Raw genomic sequence first — 12,163 nt, forward strand, 5'->3', positions numbered from 1 at the left:
TGAATTTTGCCCAGGCACACATAAGAAACCATGAAGATACTGTTCAGATACTATTTCAAGCTTTTTGTTTTGTTTCCAATAGTTTTTCAATCATGGAAATTTACTTACTCTACCTTCTTTTCATAAAAGCAGATTTCTTCACTATCTAGCTTAGGACTATATATTTAATTATTGCTTAAATGAATGATTAAATAAATGAACATGATCAAAAAGCTGGCGTGTTCAAGCGCTGTGGAGGTGAACTGGGGCCAGTGGGAGTCTACGATAACAGTGAACACAGCACTGGAAAAGCTGATTGTGGAGAGAAAACCTAGCCCAACACCTAAATAACTGTTGTTCTGCATAATATTTGAAGAGTAAAGTGGCCAGGGGACTTAGTGATTATGAAGAATAAATTCATGGTTTGGGAGAAGGGAGGAGATGGCAAGATTCTTGTTCAACATGACTAAAGCTCCCGACTAATGACCCTACACACAGACTAACACTATGTAATACTTAAGTCCAGGATAAGGTGTGTGCCCGCATAGATGACTGTATACTGATGCAATGCAATACTGATATGAAACCAAAAAGTGAGTTAACAATTCAATGTTATCTGATCATAAAAATGAATATTCAAGTCATAAAAAGTAATACAAGGACAGGAGTAGAAAAAACTATGAGTCTAGAATGAAAAGTGATTAAGTAGTGATTCAACAAAGAAATGGGCTTTATCATGCAGTAGAATGCTTCCAGTTACTAGTTACCTATGAAGGACACAGTAAAATAAATGAAAATGTTGGGATCAGGTAGAGAATTAATTGACTAACCTCTAAGGTCTTCTCCAAATACAACATTTCATACATTCCCACTCAGTGTTACATTCGGTCCTGTCTTACAACACAGTATTTTTTAAATCAATAGCTACAAAAGAAAACCCCAAGGCTATTCTCTTTGAGAACCAGTTCCAAAAAGAAGGCCAGGAGGGATTTTTTTCTTACCCATTCATAACAACCCCACCAGCACACCAGCTCATGCTAATATTTTCAAAATGAGAATGATATTTTTTAAAAGTATTTAAAATGAGTAAGAGTTCAGTTTAAGTCCTCCTCATCAAACCACAAATCACAAATGTTTGATGACTACTGAGAACACCATAAAGTATCTGATCCATTCACAGCTCCAGCCATACTTGCTGGCCCTATTTCACTGCCCCGCTTTAGGTAATGGGATGACTGGAAATGCGTAAGGGGGTTGTCAGTTGAGGACAGAAGTGATAACCCACATCAGGACACAGAATAACCAAAGGCCAAAAGAACATGATCATGAGACCAAGAAATTAGAATTCTAATTTCTACATAAAAATATATATCACAGAATTGATAAAACAATTTTTATTATAGTTGTTAATTTCCTGATGAGTTTTAATGACTGTGGATAGGGACAAATAAATGCTTATTAAATGCATATGCAGTTGATGACAGAAATGAATAAGTTTTTAAAAAGCAGATAGGGGGGCACTGAGGAAGTCCAAGGCCAAAAGAAATAGATCTAAACCCACAGCAAAAGGGTTAGAAGGGTTATAGAAGTCAGATGATTTACCAGGTTCTAAGGAACAGAAAATATAAATGAAGGAAGAGGAGATTCACAAATGATAGCCATAAATAAATATACAAATATGTATGAGCATGTATGTATGTGTGTATAATAAAGTATGAAATTCACCCCTTAATCAAAGGAACAATGAATGGTAGAAATTAATATGTAGATAATCATGGCTATATAAGAAACTGTTGAGAAACTAACTTATTACTAATGTATGGCATTTAGCTGGAGACTAGAATCTAATACTGCCATTCTCTTATTTATTCCAATTAGATATTCATTCATCAGCTAAAACCCGAACAGTTTATTCCTACCTCTCTGAAGAGTGCACCATAAAACTGAACAATGTATGGGCAATCACTACTCCGCATTACTACATCCAAATCCATAAGAAGTTGTTTTTGTTCTTTTTCATCCACTGTTGACCGAATTCTCTGGAAAAGAATGACAAAAGATGTCATAAAAACACACAACAAATTTAGAAACCTGAGAAAAACTGCTATCACAAGAAGACCGAAAATTCCCAAGCAAACTAACCAGACATGAAAATTATCATCTTCCTTAATAAAGTACAATTTTTAGCACAGAAAAACAAGAGAACAGTTAGGAATTTTTATTTTTTAACAAAATATCAACTTAGAAATTCTTCAAAGAATACAAGGCTTTTTAACCACAAGAATTCACTGGTGATATTGGAAGATAGGCAACAAAATCCTTGGGCAGTGAAAATTAACCCCCATGTGCAAATATAAAGAAAATCATAATGAGCTACACTTTAAGCAGTTTTCATGTGAGCAGTAACAGAGAGCCTTTTAATCACCATTTCAGGACTGTATGGAATCTGGGCATTAAGGCAGGAACAGCCCTCTTCACTCCCTGGCATCCTGGCACCACAGCATCCTCATTCATTACAGATGGAAAATAGTCCAGAACAGAGAAAAATGAGAACTGGAGCAGGGGCAGAGCACAGACTACAATCCATGTCTCCCAAATCTTAGTCTGGAATTCTCCCCCTCATCATACTTTCTGTACATTAAGACCAAAAAGTTCTGACTCTCCAACCCATGAGTTAAGAATTCCAGGCAGCATAAACACGTGGAAGAAAATCTGAAACTGAGGACAGAGGGCTCTTTGTGTATTCCTAACCTGGTATGGCCCACCTCCACACACTGTAGACCTGGGGTATATTGCTAACCCACCTGTACAACTTCTCTGCACAAGTCTAAACAACTGCCACAAAAGATAAGCACCCCCAACCCCACCACCACCACCTAGGATCAGGACAGCACATGGAGATGTTCAGGGACAGTTCCCACTGCACTAGAAAGGAAAGAGCCAAGCTCAGAAATTGTGAAACTTTAATATGAGGTTATAGTTTAATGTCAAGGCATACAAATAACTTCTTCTCTCATTAAGAAGTTTACAATGTCACACTGCACCACTGTGTACAATACACAGCACATACTTACAAGGCAAGTTAGTAACAAGTTTAAGTAAAAAATGCCACAACATGGCATTTTGTCTTCCATAGAGTTCAAGGTATCTGTCCTCAGTGTTCTTCAAGGGGATGAAGGCAAGCAATTAAATTCTTGAGCCCATTTTACAGAAGAGAAGTCAGAGGCACAGAGATATACAAAAGGTGTTTTCCATGCAACATGACAATAAGCAGTCATAGGAATAGAAGCAGCTTCTCTCATTTTCATTTTTTCACACTAAATGAGGAATTCCATGTACTCCAAATACAAACAAATTTAATTTTGCTACTTAAAACTTTCAGCCTGTCAGATGCTTAGTACCTAGTACTTTGTATTAAATAAGATTTACTTTACTGGCATCCACCTTGTATACACTGATTTATTTAAAACTTTTATATTTATCATCACTGCCCAGATAAACAAGGGGAAAAAGAATGAAAAATAAAAACAAAATAACTAGTGCTTTAAGATTAAGAAAATTTCCCTTCTCTCTCTCATTTCTGTATTTTGTAATTTGGAGATTCAAAAATCTTATTTTTAAATCAACATCATCATGTTTGCTCAAAAAGGATATTTTTAAAGTCAAAATAGACCAGAGATGTAATTTGTATTTGTTCAAAACATAACATTAATCATTTCTATAAACATTTTAATTAGAGGTATTCCTGTTTTAAAAATACAACTTTAGTAAGTATAGATGTGAATACCAATACTAACACTAAAAATACCCATACTAAAAATACTATTTTGGGAAGGCAATTATTTTTTAAAAGATTTAATAATCCCACATATCTACATATAAAAGACTGGTGATTAAATATAAATACATATATAATAAAAATACATAAATAGAACTAAATATAAAAGCTAGTGATTAGGGGCAAACAAGGAAGCAAAAACAAATGCCCCTCTGTCTGGAGAAAATTTCCACCTACTAAAGAACTCTCACTATTAAAAGGTTTAAAAACTTTTTCTATTTTTACGTGTATGGATATATATCAGTAAGTGTAAATATACTAATATACACTTATAAAACACTACTTTAAAAAGATGCCCCTTTGCTAATTTATTTTTTGTTTCCCTAAACTGGTTATTTACATTTGTACAAATGCTTATATTTCATCTACTGGAGCATACAATTACAGTCAAAAGCTATCATCAGTAACTGACCCCTGGGGACCAATTTTTAAAAACACCACAGTAGCTCCAGAAAGGATACATGTTACCATGTGCACTGAAAGCCCAAGTGAAGTCCCAGGATCTGACTTCTTGCTGTCTAATACTCAGTTCTTGACAGGATTACTATTAACCAGAATAGACAGAGGTCCTGATGCAGCCCTATCCTTTGAGATCAACAGCATGGCAGGAAAATCTATTCATCTGTATAATATTCCTTAATGCCACTGCTAGTACAAAACAGAACATGATGCTGCTGGAAGGCCTACTGGTCTAAAACATGAAAATGATTCTGCTTGGATGCTTGTCAACAGATTAACACTGCCTCAGGCTCTTTGAATATCCTGTCCAAGTGACAGGCAGTGGGTATAAGAGTAGCTGCTGGTATTGACTTGTTTGGGGTTTAGCAAGTACAGCTCACTCCTAAATATACTAAAGTTTTACAATAAATGTACTGCAACATTTATTATATATGAGCACTTAATAAAACAAATTAATTCAAAGGTATAAAAGACTCAAAAAGGGGATTCACTACAAGTGCATATCTACAATAGTGGTAGCTTCAAAACAAGGATTTTAATTCAATAATCCCATAAATGATTCAAACAGGAGAATACATAATGATATGCAATAATTCCATTGAGAGAATACTCAGTAACAAAAGTCATTACCAGGCAGTTTTTCTAACGGAACAACAAAACAATGCATATGGAAAAGATCTCTACCAGTTGAAATAAGTAAGGCCAGGATTCTCTAATACTAAAGGAGCATAATAATCCCCTACATTGGAACACATCAGTGAGAACAAATTTCCCTTCCCTTTAATAAAGTTGTCCTTAATCAAGGGCACTGGAAAATGGAAGTACAAGGTTGAAGCCAATTATGCTATGTAGATAGAATTCTCTTAAAATTGGAAAGTTCAGAAATCAAATATACTACTAAATGCTTTGAATTACAGGAAATTTTCATATATTTATATCATAAATTTACAAGTTAGATAAAATGAATGTTTACTTGAACTCAACAAACTTTTTTTTCTCTCTCTCAGAAAGCCTGGATATAAAGCCTTCACAAGACCACAAAATATTCAGGAAAATCATCTCAAGGACCCTAAGTTTTAAAAGAAGTTTCATCTTCACCCAAATATCAAAACCCATTAAAATCACTCTTCTTTCTTCATTACAGGGGTACTGAGCTCTTTTCCTTGTCACTACTTTACTAACCTAACTTCAGTTACTACATGCTCTCAGGACAAATTAAGCTGTCCTTTTTGAAAATTAAATCCATATTGCTTTTCCAATAATGAAATATTATCAAAACATTGTAAGTTTTACTTTATATGGAACATAAAGTAGAGAAAATCCTTAAAACCAAACAGAATTACTACCCTACATATATCAGCAGCTTTCCACAGTGAAGAAATTTATGTACTTGAAGCTAAAAAAATGTTTTTAATTGTTTTATACTCCTAATAAAGCTTCGAAATAGGTAAATGCCAATAAAAACAGCATGTAGATATAGGTCAGCTAGACCAAAATGACTCCAAATAAAAGTCACTTAGAGACAAAGGACAAATTAAATTCCCAGTTCTCTGATTTCATGACTCTTAGTGTTATACATGGTTCTATCCAAAAATAAATTTCAAAGAGTTTCACTTTTCTAAAATAGCCAATCTGACTTATGCCATAGGCTGGAGCAGCCACAAATTCAGTTACTAGGAATTCTGTGTGGATTAAGCTACACTGATAGAAAGTTAACAAGTACCATACATAGGACAAGCTAAAGAATTCAAGTTAGAAATTGTTCTCTTGCCCTCACATGCACAAAACAGGAAGAATGGCGGACAACACAGTGGTTAAGGGATGAGCTGCAAAGGAAGTAAAATAAGAAAGGTCCACAGACTAGGGCCCTGGAAGGGTCATGAAGGAGCATTATGCCTAGGAGGCTCAATAACCACCTAGCTGGTATGGTCCCTGCCCCTCACTCTGGCTCCGAGTTAACCCTTACATCTGCATGTCAGAGTTCTCAAAGACAGCTCAGTGCTAGAGAAACCAGGCATACATCAAAGCACAACGCCTGCCTTGAAATAGCCCTAGTCTGTGATCACCTACATCCTGATGGGAGAACTCCTGACTCACCACAAAGCCAGTTTTTCTTCCTACCAACTCAAGCTATGAGAAAAGGTCAGGCAGGTAACAAGCTCCATTTTCTGGACAATGTGTGTACAGAGAAGGCCCTTGAGTTTATCTGATCCCACTCCTGCTTAGAGAAGGGGAAAACCGGTCATCATATAATCAAAAGACTCAAAGTGAAGAAAGTTTGATGACAAGTCATACACGCTCTTGATTAAAAATAGGAGCTCCACAGTATGTACGACAGGTTAGTTTCTAGGGTCTGAGCATTCCTGGTGAAAGATACAAGTCATCTGCAAGCTGATCAGAAATCAAGAGCTGAGGAGTCCAAGAACTGACTTCAGGAACACAGACTTGAAAATAGCAACATAGTCAAATCCACTTACAAAAGGTCTATCAACTCACAAAATTCTGAGACTCTTGTTTTTGTTTTGAAAAGGAAAAAGTATATGGGAGAATGACATGGGGAGAACAGAAGCAATGAGACGACTAATGTGGAAGGACAGGACCACTAGGCCTGGCGAACAAGGTCTCTGAATTCACACATGATAAATTCTTGCCAGATTTTTGCAGGTCTCAGTAGAGGGTCCAGAAAGCAATATAACAAGGTAGTAAGAGGAAGGGATATGAGGTGACTCATATTTCTGATGCACATACTCACATTTAGCTACTTAGAGTAAGTTAAGAATAAGGTACAAGTATTCAAGAGTGAAAGAGGGGCAAGCCCTCTGATCAGAAATTAGGGCATGGACACAATGAAAGTCAGCGGGGGGAGGAACTATGGAGGAAATGAGTGTATGGCTTTAAAGATTATTCTAGGCATTGATTCAACCAATTTGACATGAGATAAAATGATGCAAGCTTCGGTATCTGGGCCATTAGCAAGGCAAAGTGTTCTTTTCAATTTACCACAAAATCAGAACACCAGAAAGCATTTACTCTTCAACAAAGCTGGGTGGGATCTGCTGTCACTTGAGGGTAGTTAAAATTCCTATTTCACTGGTGTGGCTCACTCCTCTACATAAGCACCTATCATTACCTAAGGTTACCAAAAGTATCTGTATTCCATATCTCAAGTCATTGCTAAATGTCTTGCCAAAACGGCATGGTAGCTAGAATGACTCACAGGACAAGAATGAAATTGAAAGCTCCCTGTGTACCTTTGGTGCCAAGTGGACACTGATAAATGTCACCCATTCAAATAGTCATGAGGCAGATATACCGCATGGGATCTTAGGTGGAACTCCTCTCTTCAGAAAATGTTACAGTGAAGATATGACAGCATTTCTTTTAAAATCAAAACATGAAGAGAATAAGGATTATCCTAATTGACACAGTTCTAACAATGGTTATTTTGAAAATGTGTCCAGTCCTGGGATCTACAAACACCAAAACTGCAATGGCATAAACGCACCCTTGTTCATTAAGCATTCGCTGCTCAAGACCTTTCTTAGGTTAGTATCTGTGAATAAAATATGAAGGGGAGTCCAATGTCAGTCAGCAGTTGACTTCAGATCAATTGAAGACAGTGATGTTGGATAGGAAAGTAGGGATCACGTTCAGATCCTCAAACGTCCCCTTGGATCCTTACAAACAGATGTGCTGCCTTCCCAGAAGAAATGCCCAGCATTCAGTTCTCATACAAAGTTGGAAAATCTCAGAAACCATTGTGGCACATCAATGTGCTATCACCTTCCTCTGGCTGTAGGACATCTTGGGCATTCTTATTTTCCTCATTTCAAACAAAGATGCAGCAAGACTCTTAACCCTGCCGCATGAATTCATCTGTAGCTGGTAAAGAGTCTCCTAAATAAACAAATAAAACAGCCCATTGCATCTCACAATGCTATCACTAATAAGGTCAAAGCAGAAGGCGACATCAGCCAAAACAGTAAAAAAGCGAAATATTTGGAATGCTGATTACAGATGCAAAACTGGTTTTAGTGTCAAGGAGTAATAAACAGTATGTGTCTGTAAAATCAATCCTTTTAAATTATGAAAACACATGCATTTACTAAAGGCAGGAAGAAAGGATACTAATTCTTAATTGCAAAATCATCCAAGTGTTCAGATCAATTTAATGAACTCTCAATTGTATCTTAGCCACATTAATTAATAGTACCTCTCCCATTCTTCTCACTGGAGGATATCCAGGCCCAATTAATTCTTTTACATATCTTCTACTATGTGTCATCAGAGAACTCAGGAGATCAGCTCCAAAAATACACGTGATATTATATGACAGGAAGAGCTGCCCTGAGGACGAAGTTAATGGGACAAGCTCCGTATGTCTTGATAAGGGTGGTATCATCTCTTCCTCTTTACTGATTACATTATCCACATGCAAAGGGCACAAAGTTGATCTTGGTACCAAAATTTTTTTAAGGATTTATAAAGATCATAAATGACAGATCATTACTTCAGGGCCCATGACAATAAAGTGATAAGAGTAGAAATGTAATGTGTAGCCAATTTCACAGGCATGGCTGTAAGACTGCAAAGAATAATAGAAAATGTGCAATAGTTATATCAAACACTGGTTCAGATGACCCTCATATAGGTTTTTCTCAAAGTAATTACACAAATTGGGATATAATCCTACATTACAATTCAGTCAGGTCAACTAACTGATAGCAGAGGATTTCAGAAACTAGGTCTCCAGAAAGTTCACAAACAAAATGGCTGATTCAGTCTCACCCAGAGCGACCATTTACAAATAGTCCTACTTGGATTCCCAAGGTTTCCTCAGAGTTCATGCCCCACGGGCTTCCAACATGGGTAAGGAGGGTTCCCACTTTCCATCTCTTACATCAACCAGAATCAATACTAATTTTATCTATCTCATTTAGTGGGGTCTATACACAATTCTGTTAACATGAAGAACCCACAGTCTAAAAACCACTAGGCACAACACATGGACACTGGGAGTTCCAACCCCAAAACACAAGGAACCTGAGTTCAGCCATACCTCACTCTTGGGGTCTCCCCACACCTGGAAGTACTACATCTACACTTTTCATTTGCATCAAATCAAGTAATTCTTCTATATTTCCAAAGGACAGATTAAAACACGATGATAAAGCTACGTCCAGTATGTTTCTCATCTTAGCAAGAGAAAACAGCAGAAGTGGGAACTAACGGCGTCATAGTTCCTTTAAACCTATACAGTCCTTATCACAGAGCTGAACACAGCGCTCAGTGATCAAGCTGTCTGCAGGTCAGACGTCAGATACAAGCCCTCAGGCTCTCACTGCCTGTCTGTCTGTACTCCTCAGCCTATCACTGCCTGTCTGTCTGTACTCCTCAGCCTCTCACACTGTCTGTCTGTACTCCTTAGCCTCTCACACTGCCTGTCTGTCTGTACTCCTCAGTCTCTCACTGCCTCTGTCTGTATTCCTCAGTCTCACACTGTCTGTCTGTACTCCTCAGCCTCTCACTGTCTGTCTGTCTGTACTCCTCAGTCTCACACTGCCTCTGTCTGTCTTACTCCTCAGTCTCACACTGTCTGTCTGTACTCCTCAGTCTCACACTGCCTCTGTCTGTCTGTACTCCTCAGTCTCTCACTGTCTGTCTGTCTGTACTCCTCAGCCTCTCACTGTCTGTCTGTACTCCTCAGCCTCACACTGCCTCTGTCTGTCTGCACTCCTCAGTCTCACACTGTCTGTCTGTCTGTACTCCTCTGTCTCTCACTTCCTCTGTCTGTCTGTACTCCTCAGTCTGGTTTGTGTATCTAAGTGATGAGGGAGCAGAGTTTCTCATTATGATGAAAGCCGAAGTTTTTTTTTAAAAGACCAAGAATAAATACACTTTAATTAAAATCAAATTCTAAGTTAAAATCTGCAGTAGATGGCGTATGTCAGTGATCAATTGCTATCAGATTTTTAATGTATATTAATGCAAAACATGCTTCCAGTATTACATGAAGTTATTGAATCCAATGGTACACCCATCAATATACTCACTGATATGTCGTATTACCGCCCTCTCTATGCTAAACTACCATTCTTGCTCAATAATTCAAGGTGATAAGTAAAAGTTAAACAATATCACCTGGTGGATATAGATGTCACAGTTACCAATCTGCAGGTGTCATGACCACCTTAGAAGTATTTCGTAAGAGTTTGAATTTTTAATAGAATTTCAACAGGGGCTCTCAAAATAAGGTAAAGTTTTCAGAGAGGGCCGAAGATGGCGGCGTGAGTAGAGCAGCGGAAATCTCCTCCCAAAACCACATATATATATGAAAATATAACAAAGACAACCCTTCCTAGAATAAAGACCAGAGGACACAGGACAATATCCAGACCACATCCGCACCTGAGAGAACCCAGCGCCTCGCGAAGGGGGTAAGATACAAGCCCCGGCCCCGCGGGAGCCGAGCGCCCCTCCCCCCAGCTCCCAGCGGGAGAAGAGCAGGCAGAGCGGGAGGGAGACGGAGCCCAGGACTGCGAACACCCAGCCCCAGCCATCCGGGCCAGAGCGCAGGGCCCTCGATACTGGGAAAACAGGGCAGCAAGAACAGTGAGCAGGCACTGGAGGCTGGGCGACAGAGGACATAAGAAAAGCGCGCGACCATTTTTTTTTTTTTTTTGCTTTTTTGCTGCTTTGTTTTGGCGAACGCTTTTTAGAAGTCTTAAAGGGACAGGGACCCCAATACTAGGGAAACAGGGCAGAAAGACCGGTGAGCAGAGGCCTGAGGCTGGCACCGGAGAATAAAGAAAAACGAACGACCACCTTTTTTTTTTTAATTAAAAATTTTTTTTTTTTTAATTAAAAAAATTTTTTTTCTTGTTTTTTTTTGTGGTCGTTGTTTTGTTTTGGCGGGTGCTTTTTGGAAGTCTTAAAGGGGCAGGGCGCGTCACTTAATCCAGAGGTAGGGAATCCGGGATCTCTGGGCACCCTAACCCCTGGGCTGCAGGGAGCAGGGAGGCCCCTTACGGAGATAAATAGCCTCCCAGCAGCTCCTGCTCCAACGCGACTCCACCATTTTGGAGTAGCTGCCCGAGCCAGGCCACGCCCACAGCAACAGCGGAGATTAACTCCATAGCAGCCGGGCAGGAAGCAGAAGCCCTGTCTGTGCGCAGCTGCGCAGCACAAGCCACTAGAGGCCGCTGTTCTCCCAGGAGAGGAGGGCCACAAACCAACAAGAAAGGAAGTCCTTCCAGCCATCACTCGTCCCAGTTCTGCAGACTATTCCTATCACCATGAAAAGGCAAAGCTACAGGCAGACAAAGATCACAGAGACAACACCAGAGAAGGAGACAGACCTAACCAGTCTTCCTGACAAAGAATTCAAAATAAGAATCATAAACATGCTGACAGAGATGCAGAGAAATACGCAAGAAAAATGGGATGAAGTCCAGAAAGAGATCACAGATGCCAGAAAGGAGATCCCAGAAATGAAACAAACTCTGGAAGGGTTTATAAGCAGAATGGATAGAATGCAAGAGGCCATTGATGGAATTGAAATCAGAGAACAGGAACGCATAGAAGCTGACATAGAGAGAGACAAAAGGATCTCCAGGAATGAAACAATAATAAGAGAACTGTGTGACCAATCTAAAAGGAACAATATCCGTATTATAGGGGTCCCAGAAGAAGAAGAGAGAGGAAAAGAGATGGAAAGTATCTTAGAAGAAATAATTGCTGAAAACTTCCCCACACTGGGGGAGGAAGTAATCAAACAGACCACGGAAATACACAGAACCCCCAACAGAAAGGATCCAAGAAGGGCAACACCAAGACACATAATAATTAAAATGGCAAAGATCAAGGACAAGGAAAGAGTGTTAAAGG

The 12,163-nt window shown here is 38.8% G+C and overlaps 1 protein-coding gene across 3 annotated transcripts in view; it reads right to left on the reverse strand.

Moving 5' to 3' along the window:
- The window catches only part of MAP2K4 (mitogen-activated protein kinase kinase 4), a 145,711-nt gene that overhangs the window by 63,319 nt on the left and 70,229 nt on the right, over positions 1-12,163 (reverse strand). For all 3 annotated transcript variants that reach the window (XM_036920702.2, XM_036920705.2, XM_036920703.2), the window contains one exon: positions 1,899-2,018. In XM_036920702.2, coding sequence (XP_036776597.2) covers positions 1,899-2,018 — 120 coding nt within the window. The remainder of the gene's footprint in view (positions 1-1,898; positions 2,019-12,163) is intronic.

This window comes from Manis pentadactyla, chromosome 4, assembly GCF_030020395.1.
Source record: "Manis pentadactyla isolate mManPen7 chromosome 4, mManPen7.hap1, whole genome shotgun sequence".
Taxonomy (NCBI): Eukaryota; Metazoa; Chordata; class Mammalia; order Pholidota; family Manidae; genus Manis; species Manis pentadactyla.